Source organism: Aulonocara sp. 'chitande type north' Nkhata Bay, linkage group LG20 (genome assembly GCF_057382095.1).
Source record: "Aulonocara sp. 'chitande type north' Nkhata Bay isolate Kocher_YH1m ecotype deep benthic linkage group LG20, A_spYH_male_GT1.1, whole genome shotgun sequence".
Classification (NCBI taxonomy): Eukaryota; Metazoa; Chordata; class Actinopteri; order Cichliformes; family Cichlidae; genus Aulonocara; species Aulonocara sp. 'chitande type north' Nkhata Bay.
Window position 1 is genome coordinate 35,005,846 of NC_141363.1, and position 27,780 is coordinate 35,033,625.

Sequence of the window (27,780 nt, forward strand, 5' to 3'; positions counted from 1 at the left end):
ATACAAGGCCTAAAGGGATTGTGATAACGAACCCCTGAAAACAAGCTAACTCTTTTTGCTCATGGTTTGTTTGTTGTGTAACTCTGGGAGGAGCTCTGTTTGCATGGGACATGTTAGCCCTCCCGCTAGGCCTGTAAAAACATCGCACCTGCTGCAGTCAATCCAGCGTTTTCCTTTTGCCTGAAGCAACTGTCATCTCAAAAGATTGTGATGACCAGGGCAGCTGGCAGAAGGGTCTGAAAAAAGAATGTTAGCATGTCTTTCCCCTGTTGGTACTGTAAATATCTTCCATGTAGTTCACAGGGTTTATTTTAGTCCGTGAGGCAGGATCAAACGGTTTCTAGCTAAAGTCAAAGTCAGAGGCTTCCCAGTTTGCTCTGTGTTGAGTCAGAGATTGGATAAAAAGTTGTGTTTTGCCTTGATATCGACAGGAAAACACAACTTTAAAACTTCAGTGCAAATATGTCTAACGGCAGAGACCTTGAGGATCTCAACGAAGAGGACATTGATGAGGATGAAATCCTTGCAATGCTTTCGCCTGAGGAGCTTAAGGAGCTTCAGAGTGAGATGGATGTTATTATTGCACCAGATGAGAGTGTACCAGTAGGACAGAGACAGAAGGACCAGACAGAAAAACCTCCGACAGGGACGTTTGACCACAGATCCCTAGTTGATTACCTCTACTGGGAGAAAGAGTCTAAACGTATGCTCGAGGAAGAAAGAGTGCCTGCTACTCTCCTGCCCAGTGAGGTAAGAGATAACTCTATCAAAGGTTCATGTACAATTCAGTTTTTGGTGCATACCATTAATGTCATAGTTCTAATCTTAATGTCCTAATGTACTGTTTAGAAAACCTTGAGGGAGGAATCTGAAAAGAAAGAAAAAGAAGAAAACGCAGGATGTGGCAAATATGAGGTGTATGAAGTGATAGAGGAAGTCACTGAAGAAGAAGCTGCAGATTGTGAAACTGGAGAGGAAATTATAGAGGAGATTATTGAGGAAATTGTTGAAGAAGTTGATGAGAGGGATGAAAAGGACAAAATAATAGATGTGGGAAGAGAGAAAGAGACGAAGCAACTTGTTGAAGTCCAACCTGAAAATGTAGATGAACACGCAGAGCCTCTGGATATCACAGAACAAGCACCAGGAAAAAATACAACTGGCAGTCAGCCTTTCTCAGGCACAAAGGAGACTACTGAGACCTTAGCTCTGAAACACAACACTGAAGAGAAAGAAGGAAATAAAAGTACAAAATGTTTGCCTCCCCAAGAGGCTCCAGAGGAGCCAGAAACAGTCGAACCCAATGAGAAGCTTCCAGAGAAAGAAGAGAGAAAAATAGGTAAACTGAAAATCCCGAAGCTTTCACTCAATAATATAAAAATTACATCAAGACCTTCAGGAAATGATACAAACTTGGAGTCGACACTTGATAAGATCCGCAAAAACAACCCCTCTATCACTGAGGTAAACCTCAACAATATAGAAAACATTCCCAAAGAGATGCTCGTGGACTATGTCAACGCCCTGAAGAAGAATAAATATGTTAAAACATTCAGTTTAGCCAACACTGGTGTCGATGAAAATATTTCTTTCAATCTAGCCAACATGCTACGAGAGAATCGGAGCATTACGACTTTAAACATTGAGTCAAACTTCATAACTGGCAAAGGCATCGTTGCCATCATTCGCTGCCTCCAGTTCAATGAGACTCTCACAGAGCTGCGTTTTCACAACCAGAGGCATATGCTAGGTCATCACGCAGAGATGGAAATCTCTCGCTTGCTCAAGGCCAACAACACCCTTCTGAAGATGGGCTACCACTTTGAACAGCCAGGGCCCAGGATGGTAGTGACCAACATTTTAACAAGGAATCTGGACCGTCAGAGGCAGCTGAGGAAGGAAGAGCAGAGGCAGCAACAGCTAAAGCAGCAGAGGGAGCTGATGCAGATGTATGAGAGCAGTCTCAATCTACCTCCTGGTTTACTTGAGATGCTGGGATACATACCACCCATAGAATTCCTACAGGAGCATGGACTTGCCCCACCCTCGTCAGAGCTGAATGCTGTTGTGCAAACACAACACCAGACAGAACAACCAGAGCCCCAGAAGAAGATCAAACACAAAAGCATTCCCAAACAACCCAGTGATGAACCAGCAAACCCATTAAAGGATGTCCAGCTGAGGAGAACTCCAAAAAAACGGGATCCTATATTCGAGCTGGACCCAAGAGATGATAGAAGATCAGAGAGGGCAAGCTTTCAACTGAGGAAGACTCCCAAAGTGAAGGATACAGGCAGTGCAGGGAATGAGGATGAAACGGCCAATCTGACTGACGTGATCAAGTCTTTAAAACCTGTCCCTCGCAGACGATTACCTCCAAAGGTTGACGTCACACCTCGTGATCAGCTCCTAAATGATATCAAAAAGAGCAACGTGGCTTATCTCAAATCTGTGAGTACCTTAGAATCAGTATTACCTGAAATTACATTTTTTAATTGCTCAAAAAGTGGAACAGTGTTCAAGCTCACAAAACAGAAGAGCATTTATCATAACACTTTCATTTTCTGAAGGTGTTTTAATAGAGCATGCATTGTCCTAAAAAGCAAACTAAACCTGCTGTTCTTTTCCTTTGTTGCTTCTCACAGGTGCCTCTCCCTAAAGCCCTGGAATCAAGTGAAACGAGTCTCCTGTAAGGCGCTGCTGTTTCTTCACCATAGTATTTGTTTTTATTACACATGCTCAGTATTAGTCACTTCACATGAACAGTACAAATTGCTACTGAACTTTAATTACCTAGAGAAAAATACTGGTTAGTTCTGTTTTATTTCAATACGTGATATAGTCTTTGCAAAGTCACAGCAATTATGAACACTGACTACAGCCAAATATTGTGTATTAATTCTACAGTAAAGCGTGTTACCCTTTCATAATTTGAAAGCTCTTCTGAATACAGTGCATGGTTAAGAAAAAAAAGTGTATTCACACAGTATTTGTTCATGATGTCTACATATACAACAATTTCTCTAATCTTTGTGCTTAAAATGAATTAGCAAGCGTGTTTGATTAAATGTTTGTGACTTAATCATTTTGCTATTAAATAATATAAACCTTCCACTCTTTGCTGGGGGATGTTTTTTTAAATTAATTCAACATCACTGGTCACTGTAGAGGTGCCATTAGCTGTAACGCACATCCATCCCGAGGGGATCATTTTTTCATCCTGAAATGAGCGCTGGATATAGAAAATAAAATTACTCATATAATCTGTGTAGTAAATTCATGCCTCCCAGACAGTTTATTCAAAAGATATAAATATCTGCAAAGGTTTTATTTCCCCCACTAATCCGCCATTCAGTAGTCGTTTTTCTCTCTCTTTTTTCAGTAAAATCCTACAGTATACTTTTTGTTTTAGACTTATCTGGAACAAAGTCTGCATCATAAAGTACTTTGCAAAGGCCATTTATTTGAATATAACAAAAATGCCAAAATTAACACAGTTTGAGCTGATCATCTACAAACTGTAAGGTCGGTAGTTCAATCTCTGGCTGCTCAAGGCTGCATGACAAAGTGTCCTTAGAGAGGACACTGAACCACAACTTACTCTCGGATGTGTTCATCATAGTGTCAATGTGAAAGAAAAAAGAACTTAGGTATAGCAAAAAAGTTTGTATGAATATGATGAATAGTAAATTGTATTAAGTGCTTCGAGTGCTCCTGCAGAGTAGAAAAGCACTACCGGTATATAAGAACCAGTATATTATCATTTACCAATAATTTGGTTTAAAATTGTGCAAGCAGAGGATGAAAGAAGAAGTGGGAAGCTGAAAAAAAAACTGTCTACAACAGCATGCAAAATTCATGTTCTTAAGAGATTCGGGGAAAAATCCAGGCAAGTCCTGACAGAGGAATTGAGACATTCATGTGGCCGTTCAGTTGATCCATCTGCTGTTTGCTGAAGCTTCATCAGGTATCTTCTGAGTGGAAGGGTGGATGTCAAGAAGTCTTAAATAAGGGAGACAGGGAGAAAAGGCTGAGGTATGCAAAATTACACGAGAACTGGACTACAAACCAGTGGCAAAACATCTTGTGCAGGGAATCTAAATGTGAAATTTGGTTCAAATCACTTTCATTGTCTACAGGGTGGGGGTGGGAGGGGGCACAACCATGACTGTCTACAGCCATCTGTAAAACATGGAAACATCTTATCAAATTTGTTTCATTTTGAATGCAGGAAAGTACAGTACTGTCAGGTTCTGATCCACTATACATTACCATGTGGAAAGCATCTGATTGGCAACAGCTTAATTTTTTATCACAACAATATTTCCAAACACACCACCAATGTAGCAAAAACACTCCTTGATAGGAAAACACACAGAGAATTAGTACCAGACATGATTTGACCTCTCCAGAGCTCAGACCTCAGCATTAGTGAAGCCATGTGGGATCATCTTGACAGAAAACAGAACAAAAGGCAGCCAACATCCAAAGAAGAGCTTTGGATGGATGTCCCACAAGAAGCCTGGAGATCTATTCCTGAAGACTACTTAATGAAAAACCCTTTCATTTTGCCTGTGTTCAGGTATCATAAAGAAAAAAAAAAGAAAGATGGAGACTCTGTTTTTACCTCATATGCTGTATTTGTTTGATGTTTGCACATTTCATGAAATTGCTTCACCCACTTCTTATTTTCCCAGCAAAATATAGATATGAGCGATGGCTTGAGACTTTTGCACTGTAAATCAAATTACATTTATTTTTATAGAGGACAGCCAATTTTTATTTCTATTCATCACTTTTCAAGAATGGAAATGTCACCAAAAAACATATAACACACACACACACATAATGCTGCATCCCAAACCAATTAAAAATGAACTGACATTTGAGTAGGTAGCAGTACAAACTGCGTTCAGTGTGCATTTCTGAACAGATCAGTATAAGTATATCAGTATAAAATAATAATTATTGTAACTTTTTTCAGAATTCCATGAGATGTCGACTAATGAACAGGGAAATGTGCTAAAAGTCAGTTGAAAATTTATTTTTAAAATACATTTCTGCATGCTAAAATAATGACACATCAGAAATAACAAAAATATACATAACATATACTCAAACGATAAAGCTGCACTTGCCATTCATTTTTCCGTATTGCATAGCTGTGAACAGAGGGGATGCACTCAGGCCACCGTGTACAGTCAGAAACTGTATGCACAAATCTTGTGACAAATCGAATATCCACACTGCATTATTATTTTGAGTAAGGACAAGTAACAATGTCTATGCAAGAAGCAAACTTTTTTCAGCATTCATAAAGCAAGCTCCTGCAATGACAAAATTGGAGTTATTGCGGTTTAATAAGCAGTTCACTTGGTGGCAGCGGTGCGTTTTGGTAATCTGGGTCTACTCGGTGAGAATAAAGATAAACGTGCTCATTTTGAGGTAGCAAACTGAAAGGAAATGAATTTTTTTTGAACAAATATAACTGGTATCTAATCACTTTTTATTCAGCTCAAACATTCTATTTTATTTGGATTGAATAAATACTTGATTACTGTGTAGAACAAAGTGCACTGTGGACATATTTTGACACAGGAATGCTAAAAACTTTGATCCCAACATCCAATCCATACAATGATTGTGCGAACCCTGTTATAATGACATGATTCACCTTTACCCCTTAGATATTGTGAACTCACACAAACATGTAAGAGCATATATTAAACTAAAATGGGTAAAAAAAAAAGTGGGAATGAGGGGAAAAAAAATCTGTAACTTTATTATTATTATTATTATAAGGGGCTTAAACTGGAACTTATCAGACAATTCTACAGAAACTTTAATCCATACTGTATGACACTGATTTCTTTTGGCACACTCTTGGCTGCACTCTTACTCCTTCAGTTTGTTTTCAATGAAATCCTGAATCTTATTAATTTTCTCCTCTTGTTGGTCCAGGAGATCCATGATGATGCCCATGGGGGTCTTCTTTAGCCCAACACCTTCAATCTTGTTCTCCAGCCTGTTTTTCATGTTGCGAAGTCTCAAAGAGGCATGGATCAAGATTACTACGGGATAAACAAGAGCAGCCTATTAATATTGTTTCAGTAAGGAGGGGATAGAATACATTTAAGTATAGCAAGATTAATGTTTTTACTGAAACACATGTTGAAAATTGCCAAAACAAAATGTGATACTCCTGAAACGCAGACATTAAGCAGGTGTTAGGAAAGGTAAATCTTTTATTTCCATGTCAGACAGATACTGAATGCATGACATCAGCTAGTAAACGTGGTCCTGTCAACAACCCATAGCAACGAGTCAACACAAGCAGCAGTGGGCACTCCTCCTGGGAAGAATCAAACTGCCTCATCTGTCTGCCACAATGTTAGAGCTGCTACATTTGCTCGAGGAACCTAACCCACCAATTATCTGAACCACTCTGCTGATGGTCAGAGTCTAAAAATATTTAGAGAGAAGTAGCCTGTAATACTGACTTTATTTTACAATCAGCGTCAACAGGAAATGCGCATCAGCAATTCTGCACATACTGTTCAAATGCTTCAGTGACTCATCGCCACTCTCCCTGGCAGTTTTCATTGCATAACATTAGCCAGATGTTAGCAATATACTATAGGGAACGGTCTCAAGTCTGTACAAGTTGCGAAGTTCGAAAAGGTTCTTAATGTAACAAAGTTAGCACATTTCCCTTTCAAATGTCAAGAAACTGTGAGTGAACCAAAGAAAATTCCAAGCTTGATTAATCAGAATCTGAATACTTTTATAATCCCTAAGGAATGATTTTATGAGGAAAACTGCTCTATTAATGATATTAATTATCATAGAATGAGTCACTATTTTTTATATAAAATGACTAAGAGCTCAATTAATTCCAATATTATAAATTACAGGATATGCTGTGTTTTATTTTTAAAGTGAGTAACCAGTGTAACAGATAAAATCAGGTTAACATTAGAAAGAAATTCACAATATCTTTATTGGGAAGATTTCAATCAGAGCTACTCTAATAGCCAGAATTTTTCTGTTGTATATACACTAACAAATATTCTTAGATACACAGCAGTCAGGCATAACATTATGACCACCTGGCTAATAGCATTTGCTGATCTGTTGAGGCCCTGACTTTAGGCCCTGAAGGTGTGTTATGGTATGGTATCTGGCACCAGGTGTTTGCAACAGATCCGTTAGCTCACTGGCTAATGCCTTTTGATCGACAAGTTATTGGCCAGTCAGCATATCCTGGATGCGCTTCCTTTCCTTTCTTAGAATGCCCCATGGAGCAAAAAGCAGGTGACTTGTGAGTCTTTTGAATTTCAATACTGATGCTTTCTCTGCTACATGCGCTGAAAGTATTAGTAACCACTGAATTTGGAGCACATTCTGCTGGACAAACTGTTTAATTAAACTATTTCTAATTAACCCCAAGCTAAAACAAAAACAATAATTAACTGACGCTATAATCAAAAAGTAGTGTACTTGTAGTGTTGTGCTGGGTGTTGACAAATTATCCAACATGGTGAATATCAAAATTAATGGAAAATGCTTGTGTAATATACTTACAGAGCAAAGGAAAGGTGATTCCAAAGATGAAGACCATGACTCCACCACAGAGTGAAAGCAGAAAGTAGCTGGTGACCATGACACCAATGACAAACAGAGTGGGGTTCTTCCTTTTGAAGTTCTTGATAGTGGCCTTATTTTCTCCTGCCCAGACTGATCCTGCAAAGACCAGTGCCACCACAGCTCCACCCAGGAACATGCCAAATGGATTCATGAACCTGAATATTGGAACACACACAAAGGAAACTGAAATGCTGTGCATTAATTTCACTACATATATGTTGTGGTAAGAAGTTTACATACACTCATCATTAGCATGAATGTCAAGATAATCTGGGCTTGTAATGATTTATTTGAACTGTTCTTTTTTCCAGACTGGAATCATTGTACAGCAAACATCATTACTCCATCCTAAAAAATAAATAAATAAATAAATATATATAACAGTTCAAAGAAATTATTAAAAACTTAAAATGACAGTGACATTCATGTTCATAACGAGTGTATGCAAAAATTCACATAGACACATATTATATGTAATTTAAAATTCTTTTAAACAGCACAACCTGCTGGTGGTGGCAAAAATTAGTAACTACCACTTTGCTGTACACCAAAAGCGGCAAGGCCTGCAAGAGGATGTCGACTCACGATTTCCACTACATCATCCTGCATTCAAAGCAGCAGCTTGTATGCAGGAAACGGCAACAATGTTGGGCGGCCGATGGTCAAATTTAGCATAACTTTTAAATAAGGTTAATTTTACACAAGTTTTTACTGGATGTGTACGACATGCGTACAGTATAAAGCACCAGCTCAGCATTTAGGCCATCTAAAAACTTACTTCCTCTGAATGTTTTAAATGTTGGAAAGAGAGGACTTGTAGGCCAATAGAGGTTAAAACATCTATATGGCTAGTGACCATCTGACGACTGGAAAGATAGAAAAGAGCTTCACCGTATTAAACATTAGTAAACATAGCAACACAGTGCTAAATGCAACAAAAATAGCCTGTGTGGTCACAATGGGTGTGGATAAAAGGTATGCAAGAGAATTAAGCTCAGAGCAGCAGATGCTGGCCTGTCTGCGTTAGCCTGCTGTCAACCCAGGACTCACCCTACAATGAGGAAAACCACCATAGCCACGGCGAAGTAATTCGTCTGGTAGTACATCAGATTGCTGATCACTCTGTTGTTCCACTTTGCTAAGTCTCCGAAATCGGGCTTGCCGAATCGGTCCGTTCCGGGGAAAAAGTCGTCCCACGGTCTGAGGGGTGCGAGCTCCATTTTGGCTGCCATATCTTCGGCGTGTCGTTAAGCGACGCAAACAAACACAACACCACAGCACACGCTGCGTAATATTTTGACAGGTCAGCTGATCACGTCAGCGGCCTGGAGGAGGTGGCAGTCCGAAAAGAGAAACGCTCTCGCGAGACTTTAAACGAGGCTCAGTCTGCAGCGGCAGTTAACGGGTTTAGGACTTGTGTTTATAAAGTGCAGCAGTGCCATTAAAAAAAAAGATAATTTTATTTTTGATTAGTTAGTACCTAATACCAAAAATTTTAATTCAATTATTAATACAATATATCCCTTTTGCTTTGCTGTTTTGTCATCTTCCTTTATATTTATATAATTATAATCTTATTTAAATATATTTCTGTTCTGAATTTTGTTTTTTCAGTGTTTAGTTAAATTCTCTAGTTTTTCTATTATCTGAGTCCACTGTAATCAGGGACATCACCAAGGGGGTCAGAGAGGGCAAAATTTGCTGCCTCCCCAGTGCAGCGGCCCTGACTGTTTTAACATCCTTTTCTCAGTCGATTAATAAGTTCTAATCTCTATTTTACTACGTGCATTCTCTCTATTGTTTGCTATAGCAATAATAATAATAATAATAATAATTACTAGGAAAAGAAACAGATTTAATGTAGGCTAAAACCACAAAAATATTGCATTGTTTTAAATAGTGTACACGCTCTTTGGCAAATGCGGCATTTGTAATGTCCTTTGTCTCAAATTGTGTTCAAATTATGAAACGCAGAAAGAGAAGAAGACATCACTGAATATTGCTATTCACCTATGGATAATTATTATCTCTATATATGGCTCTTCAAAGACATGCAGATACGCACATATGTGTGGGGAAGGAACCTAATTTCTGAACCAGGAGAATTATATATCCCTGTATGCGCAGTGAGGAGTCGGGGCTGCGGCGCAGCTTTGACACTCGTGAATACAGTAGTCTCAATCGAGGACATGGGACCCTGAAAGTATGGCGGATGCCGAGGAGCCGTAAGTCGTAATTGATGGAAATTATTATTTTAACGTAGTTAAATGCTGCACCTTTGTCAGCAACCCAACATGCCTAAAGACAGCTTTATTTTTTTCTTTCAGGGAGAAGAAAAGAAGGCGAATAGAGGACCTAACTGAGAAGTTAGTGACGAATCTAAATAAAGGTCTCTGGCAGCAGGTTTGCGTTGCTAAGTGAGCAGCGACTGCTGGGCCAGCAGATATGATCAAATCAAACATTTTACCATGCACGCAGGACTTACTAACCCACCATTATATGTTTCTATAAATCATCCATGTGAAACGTGAATCCAGTTAAAGTCTAGAGTTTATTGCAAGGGTCGAAGTTGCATTGCTCAAATCAGCTTTCTTGCAAGACCTATTCGGTCTGTTACAGCCTTGTGTCTGCTTCATATCGCATGCATTTTTCTTGCAACCCCTATATTTTTCTATCTATATCTATCACCCCTCACCTGGGTAATCACTGTCCTTGTAGTTAAATGCAACATGGATATGCAATCTTGAGACACTGATAGAGACCACTTATTATGTGTTCATCAACAAGCCTATACAGGAAATATAAGTGCTGTAATCTTAATGCTTTAGTAGATTGAAACCTGCTTTATGACTTTTATCTCTATCAGGTTTCTTAATATGAGAGTCCTATTCATTTTGGCTGCTCTTTTTAGTCTTGAGATAAGTTAGAAGAAGTGTAAGCATAAATTGTGTTGTAATACAAGTCCAGTGCATCTTGTTGTGTTGTGTTGTTTGCCCAGAATGGCTGTAGATAGTGGACACAGAGATGGTGGCTGCGATTGGGATGGTCGTTGGAATCATGTGAAGAAGTTTTTGGAGCGACCTGGCCCATTTACGCATCCTGACTTTGAGCCAAGCACTGAGGTTACATGGAAATGTTTTTTATGTGCATGCTTCATATATTTGACTGAATAAGCCAAACAAGATAAGGCTATAGCTGCACTGTGAGGTTAGAGGGTTTTTAAAAATCTTAAATACCATTCTTTAAATATATAATATTTTTTTCATACCAGTCCCTGCATTTTTTGTTGGAAACATGCAAGATTCTGGTGATCGGAGCAGGAGGACTTGGTTGTGAGCTGCTGAAAAATCTGGTAGGAAATAGCAAGCTTGAATGCACGTTTTGTTAAGGTTCATCATCAAGTGTAAATTGAACAAATGCAAAGTCTTTTTAGTGGTTTAAATAAGTTCTTACATAGTCTTTCTTTGCTTCAGGCCTTGTCTGGGTTTCGCCTCATTCACGTGGTTGATATGGATACTATTGATCCGTCCAACCTCAACAGGCAGTTTCTTTTCAGGTAGGTTTTTAGCTTTTTTAAATTTCACCATGGTTTAATACCACACAAGTACTGATTATGCACAGTGTTTCATATATAATCAAAACTGACGTGTCTCTATTTAGACCCAACGATGTTGGACGACCAAAGGCGGAAGTGGCTGCTGACTTTATTAACAGCCGTGTCCCGGGTTGTAAAGTTGTTCCGTATCCTTTTATTGACAATTTTCTTTAAAAACAACACGGACTGTGTTTACAATATATGACATTTACTGTGTGCTGCTATCATGTTATCACCTTATAAATGATCTGCAGTCATTTTAAAAAGATCCAAGACTGTGACGAGTCTTTCTACAGGCGTAAGTGTGCTTTTCTTATAACGTGTAAACTTTAGCAGGTCTTACTAAATAGACGCCTGATAGTTTATTTTATTTTCAGAGTTCCACATCATCGTTTGTGGACTGGACTCCATCATTGCCAGACGCTGGATGAATGGGATGCTGGTACAAAATATAAATTAGTTGCAGTTTGTTTTTTGTTTTTGTTTTTTTTCCTTCAGGTTTTTCTTTACTCCCTTAAAGGGAGCAGCCAAAAGAAAGAGAGGAATAATAGTTATTTAAGAATTAAAATAGTGTGTTATTCAAATTTTTAAGTACATTATGAGAAAGTGTCATACTTTGTCAATGCTGCACCGTGTATGCTTTCTCTTCTGCTGATAAAACAGATTTATGTGTGCAATTTATGATTGATTTGACCTTTTATAGATCTCCCTCCTGAGCTATGAAGACGGAGTCCTGGATCCTAGCTCCATCATCCCGCTCATTGATGGAGGGACAGAGGGCTTTAAAGGAAATGCTCGTGTCATTCTGCCGGGAATGACTGCATGTATTGACTGCACTCTGGAGCTGTATCCGCCACAGGTACTGCTCCCTTTCTTACAGATATTGATTTTCTGGTTTCACCTTAAAGATTTGTATATATTTTTCTGTTTTTAGTGTGCTCTGTGACAGAATTGTCTGCCAGCCTATTAACTTTTTACAAAGTTACATCTGGTGCTGTGTTGAGTGTGTCTGGGTGTGAAAAAGCAGTTGTGGGGAACAGGTGGTCCCTAATATTCCAATCTGCAGCAACAGCTGTTTGTTTGTTGAGGCTGAAAAGAACTATTTTAATTTGGAGAAAACTGTCACTTACATTCAGAGGATATAAAAAACAGCAAAACGTAAAGGTAAATAGAGATTTAATGGTTAAACTGATGGTTTAACGGTTAAACAGCTGGTAGCTAACAGTTTTTGACAATGTAGCTGTCTTAGTGTTGCATAGCGCATTTTAATCCTCGTATGCTTTTACTGATACTTGAAGTTTATTTTTGTTATAAGTCTTACTTACTTACCGGTGTGTTTTATGTGTTTTACCTCTTCATATCTTTCTAATGGTATATTTTTATCTTTGTAAAATCATTCTTCTTTAGTGGACTACTAAATATGTCCTGGCTATTCTGAATTCGCTTCATAGTACCAGGCCCATAGTAACAGCTTATAATGATCCTTTCAATGACTCGTTTTTGCATAGCATTAAATAAACATTTGTGATCCACAGATTAATTTCCCCATGTGCACCATTGCTTCAATGCCAAGGCTGCCAGAACACTGCATCGAATATGCCAGAATCTTACAATGGCCCAAAGAAAAGCCATTTGGAGGTACGCTAATATATTGACTTGGTAACCAGTAACACGTCATATAACCTGCCTTTGTTAAAATGAATACTAAGAACATGGGTTGTCTAATAGAAACAAGCTTAGATGGAGACAATCCAGAGCACATCCAGTGGGTGTTCGAAAGATCCAAAGAAAGAGCAGCAGAGTTTAACATTACAGGAGTGACATACAGACTGACTCAAGGTGAGCCTGGGAATCATTTGTTCAGCTCTATTGTGCTACATTTGAATTGTTATTAAAGTTGTATCTGTTTCTTATGTCACAGGTGTCGTGAAAAGGATCATTCCTGCTGTGGCTTCGACTAATGCTGTTATTGCTGGTATGAAAGTCCAACTTTTTAAGCTGGTAGCAGTGAAAGTGTTGTAATGTCTGGTGATGTAAAAGCAGCAAACATTCCTTAATTAAACATGCAGTTGTTAAAATGATGGTATTGGGAGATGTAGCGCTTGAAAAATGGTGGACATTTTTTAAACAACGTGTTTTGGTTTTTTAAACATATTTAGACTTGCAGCTAACAGACAGCTAATTGCTCTGCAGTTTTTAACACTGTGATCATTTACTACTGTACTTGGGTAGCTTGTTAACCTTAGATGCTAACTTTGCAGCTTAACTCGTTCACGTTTCATTCATTCACTTCTTTTGTTTTCTGTTTCTGTTCTTCGTAGCTGCCTGTGCAACAGAAGTTTTTAAGATTGCTACGAGGTTGGTTGTAAAAAGACATTTTGAGCCATTTATTGTAGTTAGCTGTTGATATATTTTTTTCTATTTTTCTCAACATAAACATCTCTTATTGTTTTTTGTTGTTTTTTTTTACCAGCGCCTATATCCCTTTGAATAATTACATGGTCTTCAATGACGTGGATGGACTGTACACCTACACATTCGAAGCAGAGCGAAAGGTTTGTTTTAGCTGTAACTGGCTTTTTGCCAGCTGTGTAATGTATGCTCACCGAGAATATTCAGTGTAATCTGAATTTTCATTGATTGACAGGAAAATTGCTCAGCTTGCAGCCAGGTGCCTCAAGATCTCCAGTTCCCTCCTTCTGCCAAATTACAGGAGGTTTTAGAGTACCTGACAGAGAACGCCTCTTTGTGAGTACTCAGGAAGAACATTCTGCTCTCGGATTTTTGACACAAATAATGATCGCATTAAGATTTATTTCATTTCTTTCCCAGACAAATGAAATCCCCTGCTATCACCACAACTCTGGAAGGAAAGAATAAGACGCTGTATTTGCAGGTAATGTATTAAACCAATTCTGGGAGGAAAAAAAAAATTCATGACTTGTATCGTATTATACACCACAGGTAACCTAGGATTGTATTTTTATTCTAGTCTGTTAAATCCATTGAAGAACGAACCAGGCCAAACCTCTGCAAAACTTTAAAAGGTAATAAGAAGCTGATAAGCTCAGATTCTTAGAGTCCATTAAAAGTTGCATCTATAACATGTAAATCATGCTTGTGTAACAAGTCTTTTTTTCTGATGTAGAGCTGGGCTTGTCAGATGGACAGGAACTGGCTGTAGCTGATATCACCACACCCCAGACGGTCCTCTTCAAGCTCAATTTTACAGCTTGAACCTCCATTACTACAAGCAGCACTGATGCAACTGGATGCAAACTGGTCTCATGACAAAGTTACTGGGACTTTTCAGTAGCACATTTGATATAATAATGTAAATATGATCAGTAAGTTCTCACTTGTCAGATAGTGTTGATGCTATATGAATATGGCCATTAAATAACATTGTTTTTCTATTAGTAATGTTGTTTACTACTTTGTCAGTTTGTCCTGTGTTGACCTACCCTGTAGCTACTTCCCCATCAAATTAAATAAAAATAATGATGTGCACTATACTCTAATAAAGTTTTATTATCATGTGAGACTACAGTTTCATCTCATTTATTTGATTTAGAAGTAAATGGCATTTTCTTTGGCAGCTTCTGGGTTTTAATTTGATGGATTTCTAACAACTGGATTAGATGACAACTATCACAGTATATAGACATGGTGCATTAAGCTTTTTAATCTAGAGGCACTTGGATTGTCATGTGTTTTATGATTAATTCTATAACAACTGAAAAGTTCATATGAAATGCAAAAATTTGTTTAGTATGTTTATTTACGTTTTAACTCTCCCTAACTATGGAAGTGGTTGTTGTCTTAATATCTTTCCAAATTCCCATGTAGTAGACAAACTAAGACATCAACACTCATCACTGAAGGGAGTTCACGCTCTTCTTTACTATTGGCTACTATTAGCAGTACTAATAGCCTGGCAATAGGCTAACATTTGCAAATCAATGATTGCGCGACAAAAAGGAACAGTCATATACCGTAAAACTCATTATGGTGTTGATATAAACACAAACTGATAGCTGCTCCACTTAATCGTTATTCTTATCTTAATCACTATCCCGTTTTTTTTTTTAAATCTCGGTTTACATTGTAACATCGTGGAAAGACTGTATAAATATATATTGTGGGATGTTTTACCCTTTGCAACCTATTAATTAAGAACATTCTTCAAACCTAAGAAGATAATATCCTGATAATATATTTGACAGTTTTTTTTCTAGTTAAAAGACAAAAAAAGGTGGAAACGAATAAAACAAAAACAGGACTCTGCCCTCCTCAGATGCAGTTTATCCTCTCCGTTCACTGTGTGACAGGATGTCGATACTCACTTTAAGCTTCTTATGGCGCTAATGAAAGTGGCCACATATTGCTCGGGAGACAGATGGCTTGTGTCTTGATTAAGATTAAATTTTCCTGACGGGAATAGCTGACAGGCTTGTCCCGCTGTGTTCACAGAGCAACACATCTCTCACATCGCATCCTGGCTGAAAGGTACAGTGTAACTCCGGGGAGAGCAGATGATGTGTGAAGGTGCAGCTTTTCACTTAGCCGGTGTGTTGACTGTAATCTATATCAGCTGCAGGCTCCCCCCCTTCTTCTTCCCTTTTCTCGCTCTGATTCGTGCCTCTTCAGAAAGTGGAGAGTAACATTTGCAGCGAACTTTACCAACCTCGCTGAACCGATGTGATGCGCTTGCTTTTAACACCGACACTGATGATGACTTCAGCAGCGGTTCATTATACACATCAGTAACCTGAGCACAAGTAAGTAGGTGAATTAAGAATTTATCCATCAAGAAAAATTCAAATTCCAGAAGCAAAACTGATGTAGATCGTTTATGTGAGATCGCATCACTAGCAGTGTTGGTTCAAATACTAACAGGAAGAAAAAACAAGTTGAGTGTATGAATATATAGATATTCGTTTGTTTGTTTGTTTGTTTTCAGAAATGATGCATTAAAAGACACGACTTAAATGGAAAAAAGGGAAATTTCCCTCACTAAACTAAAACTGATTGCCGGTATTGTAGTGTTTACTTTTCCCACACATTTTCTGTAGAACATTTTAAACTGTCTACTTGACAAATGAATTAAGAAAGTAATCCACAGTTAAATCAATGATGAAAATCATGCTATAATAGCTATAATTGGAGCCTTAAACTTTATATGAGGGGGTTTAGTGATGAATGAAAATGCCTCAAGCCATCTAGCGCAATGATGCATTGCTTGATGCCACATTGCTCTGTATAATTTATTGCTGTAATTTGACATAAAAGTCCATGTCCCACTTTATTTTTTTCTGTGCCTCATGTGGAATACAGCTTGTTTTGGAGGAAGTGTTTAGCTTTGCACACAGAGCCGTTCACAGCTGAAAGGATAATCTCCGAAATGAGTGCAAGGACCTACTCTCATCTGCCTCTCATCAGGCTTTTGTTGGCATTTCTTTGATTTGCCTTGGCTTAGCTTGGTGATGTCAGAGTCATAATCGAGCAAATAGATTCTATGATCTGGAGGACCACTTGTCAGAGTGAGAATATATCAAAAGAGTTTAATATTGTATTTTGAATTTGTTTAATGAAAATTGTCTCTTAAAGTTTGCATGAATATTTTTTTTGTGCAGACACTTGAAGATGAAGCTGAACATAAGGACACAAGCATTACACTGGGGTCTCCTCCTTTTGTGTATAATGAGCCTCTGCATCCAGCTTGTGTCCAGTGGCAACCAAAGCTCCCGAGGAAAGACAGGTAAGACCCAACCAGACCATTGGCACCCCCAGAGGAACTCATTATGGCTTTTTGGTCACTATTGTGTTGGTCTGGTAGACAGTTAAAGGCCCAGTGCCACCCTAAGGCATGAGTGCTAAACCCTCACAGACTTAATTGTTGTCATCTGGTAAGGAATTGGAGGCTGCACATGCTCAAATACAATAATATTTCATACTGTTGTGAGTGGGACTTGCTATTTCACATTCTTATTTTCTTCATCACAAAAACAGCCATAGAGAGTAACTGCCTGATTTGAACATCTTCCAGTCTTTACCGTTTAGAAAGAAGAAAAGGCAGTTCTTGCTCTGCTCTTAACACAAGCATAATTGGGAAAAATTGAAGTTAAAGTATTACAAACAAATAAAGTAAGTCTTATATGGTATATGTTTTTAATGCCTATTTACAGTCTTTTGTTGTTGTTGTTGTTTGTAATGTTAGGGTATAACATCCCAACACGTTGGACTATTGGTAGTTCAAAATCTGCGGAAATGCAGACTTGTGGAAAGTTTGCATAAAGGGATCCAAATGTCTGATAGGAGAGAGCTCCCATCTACTTGATGATTTCAAATTGGGACAGTCCTAAACCTCTCACGGTCTGAGCAGGAAGGTGCATCAAAGCCTGTGAGTCTGTGAGTGTAGAGACTGGGACTAGGCTAAGCTTTTGCAACGAGATCCAGAGAAACATTTTTGCTATTTTATTTTATTTTTTTTAGATGTAAATATGTTTTCATGTCATACAGAGCTTCATAGTATGTCTTCAGAGTTCTAAAGTAGTGATTCTGTAGAACATTCCCTCCTGAGGTTATGAATTCGTTAAACCATATCAGCCTACTGTAGTTTGACCAATTTCCAACCTAGAGGTCAGACCCCCTCTAAGTGGTCAAATGTGTGGTTTGTGAAACATATTAGATTTAATTTAATTTTAAGATTATGCTATAACATTAATAGTCATGTAAACAAAGATTACAATTAGTCTTTTTTTATGATAGCAGATCATGGATCTGACCAGGTACAAGCAGACAATTATACAGTTGAACTGCCACATAGAAACTGTTTTTGTGAGGGCTCAAATGAAGAAATGATTGGGAAGCACTACTTGAATCTAATTTTTAAGCTTATACAGTGTTATTCAATATGATGTAACAAAGAAGTAACTATTGACCTCTAGCTGTCAGACAAATGCAGCTGAATAAAAAGGGCATATTTGTGACTGAAATGCTATGGAGTAGAAGTCCAGTACAGAAGAAAATGGATACATTTCAGTGAAGTATATGAATTTCTACTTAAGAAAATACACTCACAAACAACTGCAATGTTAAGCCCTAAACCCATCTCTATGTTTTGAATAATTTTGCATTTGGCATGAGTGCTTTAATTGTAGTCTGATTTAAAACACCGTTTAATTATGAATTTCCAAATCCTGCAGGTATTGTTGACCATGGAGCCAGCCTGACACCTTTGTTCAAAATTAGCAATATTCATGCCTTTTTTGTAGGCTTGTTTCTCCTGCTCTCTAGCACCCCTTAAACTGGAAGTTCAGTTTTAAGTGCAGCAGAATGACTCATCAGTGATAATCCCTAAAAGCAGCATTCCTTTATGCAGATTTCTGTGCAGAGATGCAGATGCTGCTTTGAAATGTCTGCTCGTGTTCTTTATTATGCTAATTTCTGATAATGTGAAACATGAAATTAGCTTACTGAACATAGTGATAATTGCTGCTAATATGTTTGCAGCATTTGAAACCCCATCCCCCTGCCTGGTGCATGAGTGCTGGTGCATTTCCTCCACTTGGTGGTGCTGTAGCTTCAAAAACAGCAAAATTAGGTTTAATCACAAAGAACTAAACTGTTTTCTAACTGTAACAAAAGATTAGATCTCAGATGTCATTAAGCCTAGAAGTGATTGCCTATAATTCTGTCATTTTTAAAAGATTAAAATCAGCCAGGCTGCCGCAACCTGCACGCAAAACTCAGCGTAGAAGATTGGTATCATTCCCTTCAAAATTTCTTTCTCAGGGTCATCACAGGAGAGGACAGGGACTTGTGAAGTGGTTGCTGCTCATCGCTGCTGCAACAAGAACAAAATTGAAGAACGCTCTCAAACTGTCAAGTGCTCCTGCTTCCCAGGACAGGTAGCAGGGACAACAAGGGCTCTGCCCTCTTGTGTTGAAGGTAATATTACTAGGACCCTCTTTCAGCTCTCTTAAACTGAAATATTTCCTCATGACATGCATGTATTACAGGTCAGAGTAGAGTTAGTTTCACTGGAGTCCACTAATACTGAGGCGTTTAAGAATCATAAGAGTGTGACATTTGACTGAGATGCTTTTTCCAAACAAGGCCTTTTTTGAAGTCCTTTTGTCTATAAAGTGACCTTTTGCTGTGTTCGTCTCCCCCTCCAGCCTCTATTGTGCGACAGAAATGGTGGTGTAAAATGGAGCCGTGTCTGCAGGGGGAGGAGTGCAGAGTCCTCCCTGACCTCACTGGCTGGTCATGCATCTCTGGAAATAAAGTGAAGACCACAAAGGTGAGCAGAGGGCCTGCAATAGTCTGAGGTTACATCGACACAATAACTTTTTCATCTTAAAACAATGTTTTAAACATTATTCACCCAAATCAATATTTTAGTACAAAATCAATTTCACTTAATGCATGCATACTTGTATCACACTGATTAGTTATATACATACTGGATATGTATTTTGCTGGTGTAAACAGGAAGCAGAGGATTCAGAGGAAAAAGCAATGGCAAAAAGTTGCTTTGACTGATAATGAAATCAGTCCAACAATAATGAAAATGTTACAGAAAGTTGTTGCAAACCTAATATGGTAATGGAAAATTAGTCCATCTTTAGTGGAAGCCATACCAAGCCAGGAAAGATCCATCCATCCATCCATCCATCCATCCATCCATCCATCCATCCATCCATCCATCCATCCATCCATCCATCCATCCATCCATCCATTCATCTTCTTCTGCTTATCCAATTTAGTGTTGCGGGAGAACCAACATATGAAGGATGAAATCCTATTATTTTGGGCTAACTGTAATATTTTGACTTAATTTTGTGATGTAAAAACCCACTCAGTAAGTGTACATCTATAATATTGTTTCTGCCAGTTTAGGACTATTCATAGTTCTGGAATTTACAAACTAAAACTGAGTCTGTAATGTCTATCTATGTTCTCAGTCATCCAGCCATGCTAGTCTTCAGCGTTTGAAAAGAAGGCAGCCGGACTGATTCTGTATTATTTCCCAAATTCTACATTTACAGCTCTGTAGAGAATGAACCAGTTCGGACATGAGCCCTAGCGGTTGTAAAAATTACATATTTTAAAATGAAAATAGATTAGTGTGGGTGCACCCAGAGTCACAGTGGAAGCAGCCCTACAAAAGAAATAACACATAGTGACTTTAATTTCATACATGGTATTTATAGATGCTTAAATACAGTCGCACAAAAAAATCTTCTCCATTTTCACTGTTCACTTTCATGCAAACAGGGTCTGACAAACTTGTGAATGCTCATCATAAAGCTTTATTTTAGTAAGCACTCCTTTGATGCTCAAAGATTCCAGAATCAAGCATAATCACTGCTCCCAGTGCCCATATCAACCCCTTTGCTTGCACCAGGCACAGTGGGCTCAGAAACCCTAATTCTATAATCTGGTGAATGATGGGGCCAAGAGGACAAACATGAAATAAGCTGTGAACTAATACCAAAGCAGTAAAACCCATGTAATTAAATCTGACGACCAAAGGAAACCCCACTGTATTCAAATAAATAAATAAATAATTAAAATGCACATTCTCAGAAGTTGCCTTTTTGATCAGCTGTATTCTATAAATGATTCATAGTAGAGAATATTTTATAGTGAGACAGGGAAAGTGAACACATGCAGCATATAGAAAGTGATCATTGTCTACAGAAGTCATGTGATCATCAGATTATACTCCCAACAGAATAGAACAAAAGCACATACTTTTGTCCTTTTTGCTAACCCCTGCATTTGTTACTGTCACTGAGCTTTTTGAGCCTTTTGCTCACAGATCGGGCATACAGTTTAAAACACTTTACTGGCTGCTTTACTTTAGACAGTAAATAAAAACACACTGCTCACTTCTGGTTTAGCACTGTGGATTTTGCTGTGGAAATTAACAGCTGTCTCAAACAGATTTTTATCAGCAATATGTAGTGTACGCTAATGAATTTGCTTCCTTGTTCACTCATTCACTTCTCTGCATCTAATGGATGCTTAATAGCTTAGTAAGCAGTAAATTGAAATTATGCGCACTTAACATAATTTTACATCATCATTGACAGCTGTTTGCAAATTCTTGAGATAGAGAGTATTTCTCTTATCGCAGCACCACACGCTTTCTTAGAATTTGGAGAAATTCAATCCCTCACAAGCCATTACAGATACTCAGCTATGATTGGGGTAATGAGCGGAGTTTAACGAGGGATAGATTGAAACTAGAACAAATTCGACAGTATTTAACTTGCTTTTCAGATGTACTGAAATCATTGTGATGGAGAAAAATCAAAATGTAATTTTCTTTCATTTATGTTTCATTTTCAGGTGACACGGTAGCAAGACAGAAGCTCCAGCTAATCAGTGCAAGCCCATACTGGTCTGCCTCGGTCAACTTAAATAACATTACACTGTGAGGATAGTGAATGCCCCGTCAGATGGAGCACAGAACAATATAGATTTAATTAGATATGGCTCAGCTTTGCAGAAAATCATCATTTTAATTTGCTTTGTCTTGGAACAATTTTGGTTTGTGTTAATGCCATGGCGTAGAGAATCTATTAGCAATTGACCTGGGATAAAATGATGCAGCACCTTTTCCAATCCAAATGAACAGCTTTTGCAAAAGTCTATCATTGTGTTTTGCGCTTGATATTCTGGGCACATTGTGATGCACTCAATCAAAGTTTGGATGGGTCTGCTGGCAGACACTTAAAAAGAGATTTTGTGGATTTTCAGGAGGCAGAATGTGAATCCAGTCAGTGGCCTGTGACTCTCTCAAAGCAGAAGCCAACAAATTCTGAGAAATTTATTATTATATAGCATTTGTAGACAACCCTATCTCTTAACTTACTCTGAGTTTCATAAGAGGTCCGCTCCCTTTCCACAAAGAAACACTCTCTCAAACACGGCACGAACACACACACACACACACACACACACACACACACATGACTATGCATACACAAAGGCTGCTTTTTGACTCCACTGGTTGGACGGGCCACCACCTGCAAGGCTGTGATGGCATGCACACAAGCATGAAGCTCTGATGCAAAACAAGGACTGTTTGAAATGCTAATCATGGGGAGAAAGGGGAGAGAAAAGAGAAGAGGTTCTTCTTCACTGCTGAGAGTCTTTACATCATGCTTTTTTTTGTTTCTGTTTGTGCTCCTGTGGAGGGGACTATGCTTATAGTAATGATGGGAAACACTGACAGTTCTCTGCCTTGAAGCAAATCGTAGCCACTAACACAACACAATGTTTACCTTTATTACCACTTCATCACTTGTCCTCTTTATATAAATAATATTCCTTCTGGACCCACCTCGATTGCCTCTCTTTTATCTCTTGAGTTCAGGCAGATACTTTGCAATTTACCTTTGAAATGAAGGGACCAAAAAAAATGAAAATAAAAACACAAATACAGTAGCTGCAAATCATTCCAACTTCCAGCATTAGACTTGCATGCATAACAACCGCTGCAAGTTGAAAGCAGCTGAACTCAACATAAGACGTTTATGCATGATTTATATTTTACATGTTATTGTTTTAGTAGTGACAAGAGTCTTCACTGAAAGGTCTGAAACTCAAGTGTTTACACGTTGGCTATTTTGTAAGCGTTCAGGTTTAATTCTTCCTTAACTCTTGCAGTGCTGTGAATTCATTTTACGGGATGCAATATGTAAATCTAAGATCATGTAGCGATACAGTATTCAATCACGCTGGATGTTTTTTACTGGTTTTAGATGACAGTAGTATCTCATGGAATCTGTAGTTCAAAAGTTCATCTCCTTTGTGTTTCTTCTTTTCCTGGAAATTGTTTTTATAGGTAAGAAAATAATTCAGAGGATAGCAGTGAGAATAGAAACATAGGGCCTTTGCAATGCTTTCCAGATGTAGATTATTATATGCATACATCTTAAGCAATGAATGTCGCATACAGAGCTCCATATGCCATGTTTATGTTGATCTCATCGAGGTATTTAGGGAATACCACCTTTCTTTCTTTCTCAAATTGTTCTTTTTTCATGAGCTTGCACTTAAATGTGCCTGATGGGACGTTTTGAGATTCTTCTGATTTTGAGATTTAGATTTCTTTATTTGTGACACAAAACCCTTCTTCTAAATCACTCTAAATGTGATATGCTTTTGAGTATTTTGTAGGTTCACTGGCTAGTTTTTAACCATTCTGACAGCAGTATTACAAAACTGCAGACCTTGTAAACTTGTCTGACATAGTTAGGACAAAGTAGGGTGATGGTGCTTTAACATTTGCACTGTTTTTGTATAAAAACTATAGGTGCAATAACAGAAACCATTTAAAATGTAATGCAATCCATTGTACAACTGTTATATATGGCTATACTGAATGAATATACTATACAGTCGAGTTGGGATTTAGTGCATTTGTTCAAGCTATACAAAAGAGTCCTACAGTGATCTGCAATATTTATTTGTTTAATTTAGCTGCACGTATAACTCAAAAACTCCAAACATTCTGTGGTAGTAAACACAGTATCATGGGGGTTTTGGAGTGTCAGACTGACAATATATGCAATCAGAAGCTACTACCTCAGGCATTAGAAACAGAAATTATCGTTCCAGTCACAACAGTTTTTAATAATTTGTCACTCTTGATTTTGTTCAATTTTGACAGCCGACGCTTCTCTCAGTGATGCAAACTCTGGGAATAAACCAAAAAATATTTATTTACTCTCAAACCCTTCAGAAATATGGATTGTGAACGCTATCTTGTTAAAGATGCTTCTCAGTGACTGATTTAACTCCTCAGGCTTGAACTGAAAATGAAGTTTACTCACAGAAAGATCACTGGAAGTTAAACCAAGGAGCTGGTTGAGTCCCACGGGAGTCTTTTCAATGTTCTTGCTCATTGAACCACATTGTACTTTTTGAATTTAAAATAAAATTGTATTTTTAAAGTTCCATAATTCCCAAACTGTTCTTGAACTGTTTGTGAATAAATATTTAGAATGACCAGGAATTAAAATGGAAAAAAAGACACATCTGCTGGGAATCCCTACAATCTGCTGCATCTGTACTTTTTCAGAAAAAATACAGGATTGAACTGTCATGAGTTTACATTGTAACATAATGTTTTGTCACGTACTGTTTGGTCATATTTTGTGAAGTAAGAGATTTGGTTTTTAAAAATTTCAACAGGAACTAACTTAGTGTAAAAAAAGTTTGAAGTAGGTAACAGTACTTTATACCCCAGGGGGTTTTATGTCAACGGTGACAGCACACATCCTCAAATTTCTGCCTATATTCCTAAAATACCAGTAGCACTCACAGCTTTATTTTCTCTGATATATTTTCAAAGGAGCTGGTGTGACATTCATTAGGTAACTCTCAGATGTGTCTCAGATAAACTGTGATTCATACACACACTCACACAGGGTCTTAGGAAATTTCAGCGCTGCTTGATTACCTCTTATCTGAATAAGTAAAGTAAAGTCAGTCACTTTATTGCTATGCTTTTTCACAAATTAAGTCGAAGCTCTCTCGGCACCTGCCATCTAAACAAGAATCACATCCCCCCCAAAATAAAAATGAAAGCAGCCAAATGAGTTAATTAAGGCGGGTGTTATAGGATCTGCACTCTTAGATGGGAGTAGCTGCACACACGAAATAAATGCTCTAAAAGCTGAGGCAAATAATCAGAAAATTATAACAGATGAGAGGATTAAAGAGCCACAAGATGAGGGGGAAAAGTAACCTCACTTTTGAGATGTTATTCCAAAGGAGTAAGAGAAAGCTCGAACATTTCTTTACACTTGATTCTCACAATTCAAACCAGACTCACAAATAACACGTTTCTGACAGCTTATATGATGGGAGTTTCCGGATGATATGTGATGGGGAACATTTCCTCTCTTGTGGCTGTCTGTTGGGGACAGTAGTTCATGTTCACTAATAGAAAATAAACTGTCCTGGGGCTCATGAAAAACATAATGGAAACACTGTTCTATTCCCCTTTAACAACTTTCACCTCATCTAGAGTTGACAGTTATAATAAAAAATGTAAACACACTTCTCATTCTCTGTGTATAACTGCAGAGTGTGTGTGTTTGTGTGTGTGTAAACTGAATTAGCCTTCTTTAATAAGAGACAGCTATACAGTAAAGGCGACTTAAAGCAATGGTCTCAATGTAGTCTGGTCACAGCTCGAAGCTTCCATCTATTTGCTGTGTCGTTATGCAGACATACTATCTCCAAAAGAGATTATATTCGTGCTTAATTAAAACAGACAGCTGAACAATTACACTTTAATGAACAAACATTAATTGGACACAATTGATGTTATCAGCTGTGTGTGATGTATAGGCCTTTAAGCCTCTTGGCTGCATGTTGCAGTATAGACTGTTATGCACCCATAGTGAGAATAGAGAATTACACTGGTGATGCTGATGCACTGTGTTGGGGGTATAACTTTCTTATTTACAGGTTTTATTTCTGAGAAGGAAGGTGGAAAAATCATCTACTGGATTTCACTTTGTCATTGCTTGAACCCAAGTGATAATAAGACTCAATTACAAGTTGCCAGTCAAATTTTGTTTCTCAAAAATCTTTCCATCTCCTTAACTCCTTATCCAGTTCAGGGTGACAGGGAGTAAAAGTTTATCCTGGCTGTCCCAGGGTGACTCGCAGGGTACACCATTGACAGGCCAACAGTTTATCGCAGGTCTAAGACAGAGGGATGGACAAGAGTTCACACTAAGACCAATTAAGGAACACCAAATAACTTAATGTGGGTCTAAAACCTTTCGACTATCGGAATATGCTGGTGAGAACAAATAGTGGTCTAAATTGACCACTGCTGTAAATGGTTGTCTTTCTTACCTAACAATGGCCTTTTCTAGTATTTATTTAAGTATTTATTAGATACTAGATAATAGATATTTAAATAATAGAAAAATGTAATACTTAAATACTACTTCCACTAATACATTTATTAAGGTTGATATCTAAGAAAGCAAATAAGTGTATTTCTGTCATAGTCCAGCTCTTTACATAAATGTGAGAAACAGTGCTTTAATCATGGTTTACCAATTTATTAACCAGACAAAGCAAAAACCATTATTAACTTTATAAGATGTGTTAGTCAGCATTGTCAGTGTGTCAGCAGTGTTTCAGTGTAAAGTGAATGTCAATTTGTAGCGTAAAACTAAAGTAACAAGCCTGATGCCAAGAAAACAAATAACATGGTGCTGAGTGAAGGAAGAGAGTAAGCAACTGCTTAAATGCTCCAAGGAGACTGAGCAGGTGCTCCCGGTTGCTCTAATTAACTCAGCCTACCAGGAACCTGCAAGGCAACAGAGAGGGACGGGCAGGGCCATGTAGCAGGCCCTGGCCAAGGCGGCGGGCCGTCACATTTCTAAAATGTCTGAAGTGTTCTTTTAGAGACACAATTAGAATAATAAGAGAACAAAACATAGTGTCATTGTATATTTGCTTGAGTCAGAAAATGAAGTTTTTTTCCCTTTACTTGCATCTTATCGTCATTTTAGGGGCAAACAAGGACAAAAGTGTAACTGTGTAATGAGCGCCTTTATCCCCTGTCTGAACTGTCGACATATGATGTCCCCACTGAAAACACACTTGAGCAAGGACCATGTGTTCAGCTTTCATATCACGACAGCCTAATTTTCAAAACTATTTTTAAAGTGTTTTGTATGGGTAATTGTGATTTACTGTCACTCTCCATTAAAGTCAAGAATAAGGGTGAGGCCAGGGTGCTGGGGAGGAAAATAACCCACAGCAAGACACCGCAGTCAGGGAGAAGGATCGGAGACGAGTTGGTCGCTGCTCATTTCACGTCCTTTGTCTCAACGGATGACGGTCACATTATGTCACTGTCTGCTTTGAAACATGCAAAACACAGAAATCTTCAGATACGCAGATATGAGCGCACTATTATTCCTGAATAAAAAAAAAAAATATATATATATATATATATATATATCAGTTTGAGGACCAACACTGTGAATGGGGGATTCTAACTCATTTCACTGTTAACATGAGAAGTCTTTCCAATATCTCCCAAAGGCACAACAGTTTTCATTTTCAAGGCTCAGACATTAGAAACTAAACCACCAGCCCAAATCCAACATAAATAATAAGAGCACACAACACTCTTACTCAGCCTGCAGGCAGTTCCAAGTCATGGTAAGTCTGTTCAGCTTCCCCACAAAGCTAAACCATTATACTAAACCTATTTTTGCATACCTGTAGTTATTGTGTACTATATGCTGTGGTGTTCACAATAGCCTGACAAAAGGCAAGGGAAGCTCATCTTTAATTCAAGGCAGGTTTTCTCTCACAAAGATAAATCCTCTTCCCACTTATAAGGGTGTATGAGTGGGGGTGGGGGTGGGGGCTCCAACTATTCATCTCTCTATTGAGCAATTATTTAGCCTACCTGTATCTTCTGCAATTTTAGAGAAGGATTCAATTTTATGTTTCTTTTAGCCATTTAGCTG

At 38.1% G+C, this 27,780-nt stretch overlaps 4 protein-coding genes across 6 annotated transcripts; 3 read left to right on the forward strand and 1 right to left on the reverse strand.

The window, feature by feature from the left end:
* The first annotated feature begins 185 nt into the window (after positions 1-185).
* lmod3 (leiomodin 3 (fetal)) lies at positions 186-3,107 on the forward strand. The gene is made up of 3 exons (XM_086277485.1): positions 186-750; positions 850-2,451; positions 2,646-3,107. The coding sequence occupies exons 1-3, from the start codon at positions 463-465 to the stop codon at positions 2,691-2,693; spliced, it is 1,938 nt and encodes a 645-aa protein (XP_086133611.1). The 5' UTR covers positions 186-462; the 3' UTR covers positions 2,694-3,107.
* Positions 3,108-4,728: 1,621 nt separating this feature from the next.
* On the reverse strand, positions 4,729-8,936 carry LOC147306110 (PRA1 family protein 3-like). The gene is made up of 3 exons (XM_086277486.1): positions 8,698-8,936; positions 7,585-7,802; positions 4,729-6,071 (listed from the first exon to the last, which is right to left on the reverse strand). The coding sequence occupies exons 1-3, from the start codon at positions 8,877-8,879 to the stop codon at positions 5,896-5,898; spliced, it is 576 nt and encodes a 191-aa protein (XP_086133612.1). The 5' UTR covers positions 8,880-8,936; the 3' UTR covers positions 4,729-5,895.
* An 860-nt stretch (positions 8,937-9,796) lies between these two features.
* LOC147306111 (NEDD8-activating enzyme E1 catalytic subunit-like) lies at positions 9,797-14,784 on the forward strand. Of its 2 annotated transcripts, none has more exons than XM_086277978.1 (18): positions 9,797-9,872; positions 9,975-10,013; positions 10,646-10,769; positions 10,919-10,999; positions 11,121-11,203; positions 11,308-11,388; positions 11,497-11,540; positions 11,620-11,684; positions 11,946-12,101; positions 12,778-12,880; positions 12,971-13,081; positions 13,164-13,217; positions 13,564-13,600; positions 13,716-13,797; positions 13,890-13,990; positions 14,075-14,138; positions 14,235-14,289; positions 14,391-14,784. In XM_086277978.1, the coding sequence occupies exons 1-18, from the start codon at positions 9,853-9,855 to the stop codon at positions 14,477-14,479; spliced, it is 1,389 nt and encodes a 462-aa protein (XP_086134104.1). In that variant the 5' UTR covers positions 9,797-9,852; the 3' UTR covers positions 14,480-14,784. The 2 variants fall into 2 exon arrangements, with proteins under 2 accessions (XP_086134104.1, XP_086134105.1); XM_086277979.1 differs by having other exon boundaries at positions 9,834-9,872; positions 9,975-10,036.
* An 832-nt stretch (positions 14,785-15,616) lies between these two features.
* LOC147306112 (chemokine-like protein TAFA-4) lies at positions 15,617-25,323 on the forward strand. 2 transcript variants are annotated; one of them, XM_086278114.1, is made up of 5 exons: positions 15,622-16,023; positions 16,879-17,003; positions 19,040-19,195; positions 19,426-19,550; positions 21,608-25,323. In XM_086278114.1, the coding sequence occupies exons 2-5, from the start codon at positions 16,889-16,891 to the stop codon at positions 21,617-21,619; spliced, it is 408 nt and encodes a 135-aa protein (XP_086134240.1). In that variant the 5' UTR covers positions 15,622-16,023; positions 16,879-16,888; the 3' UTR covers positions 21,620-25,323. The 2 variants fall into 2 exon arrangements, with proteins under 2 accessions (XP_086134239.1, XP_086134240.1); XM_086278113.1 differs by lacking the exon at positions 21,608-25,323 and having other exon boundaries at positions 15,617-16,023; positions 19,426-19,577.
* Positions 25,324-27,780: the final 2,457 nt, after the last annotated feature.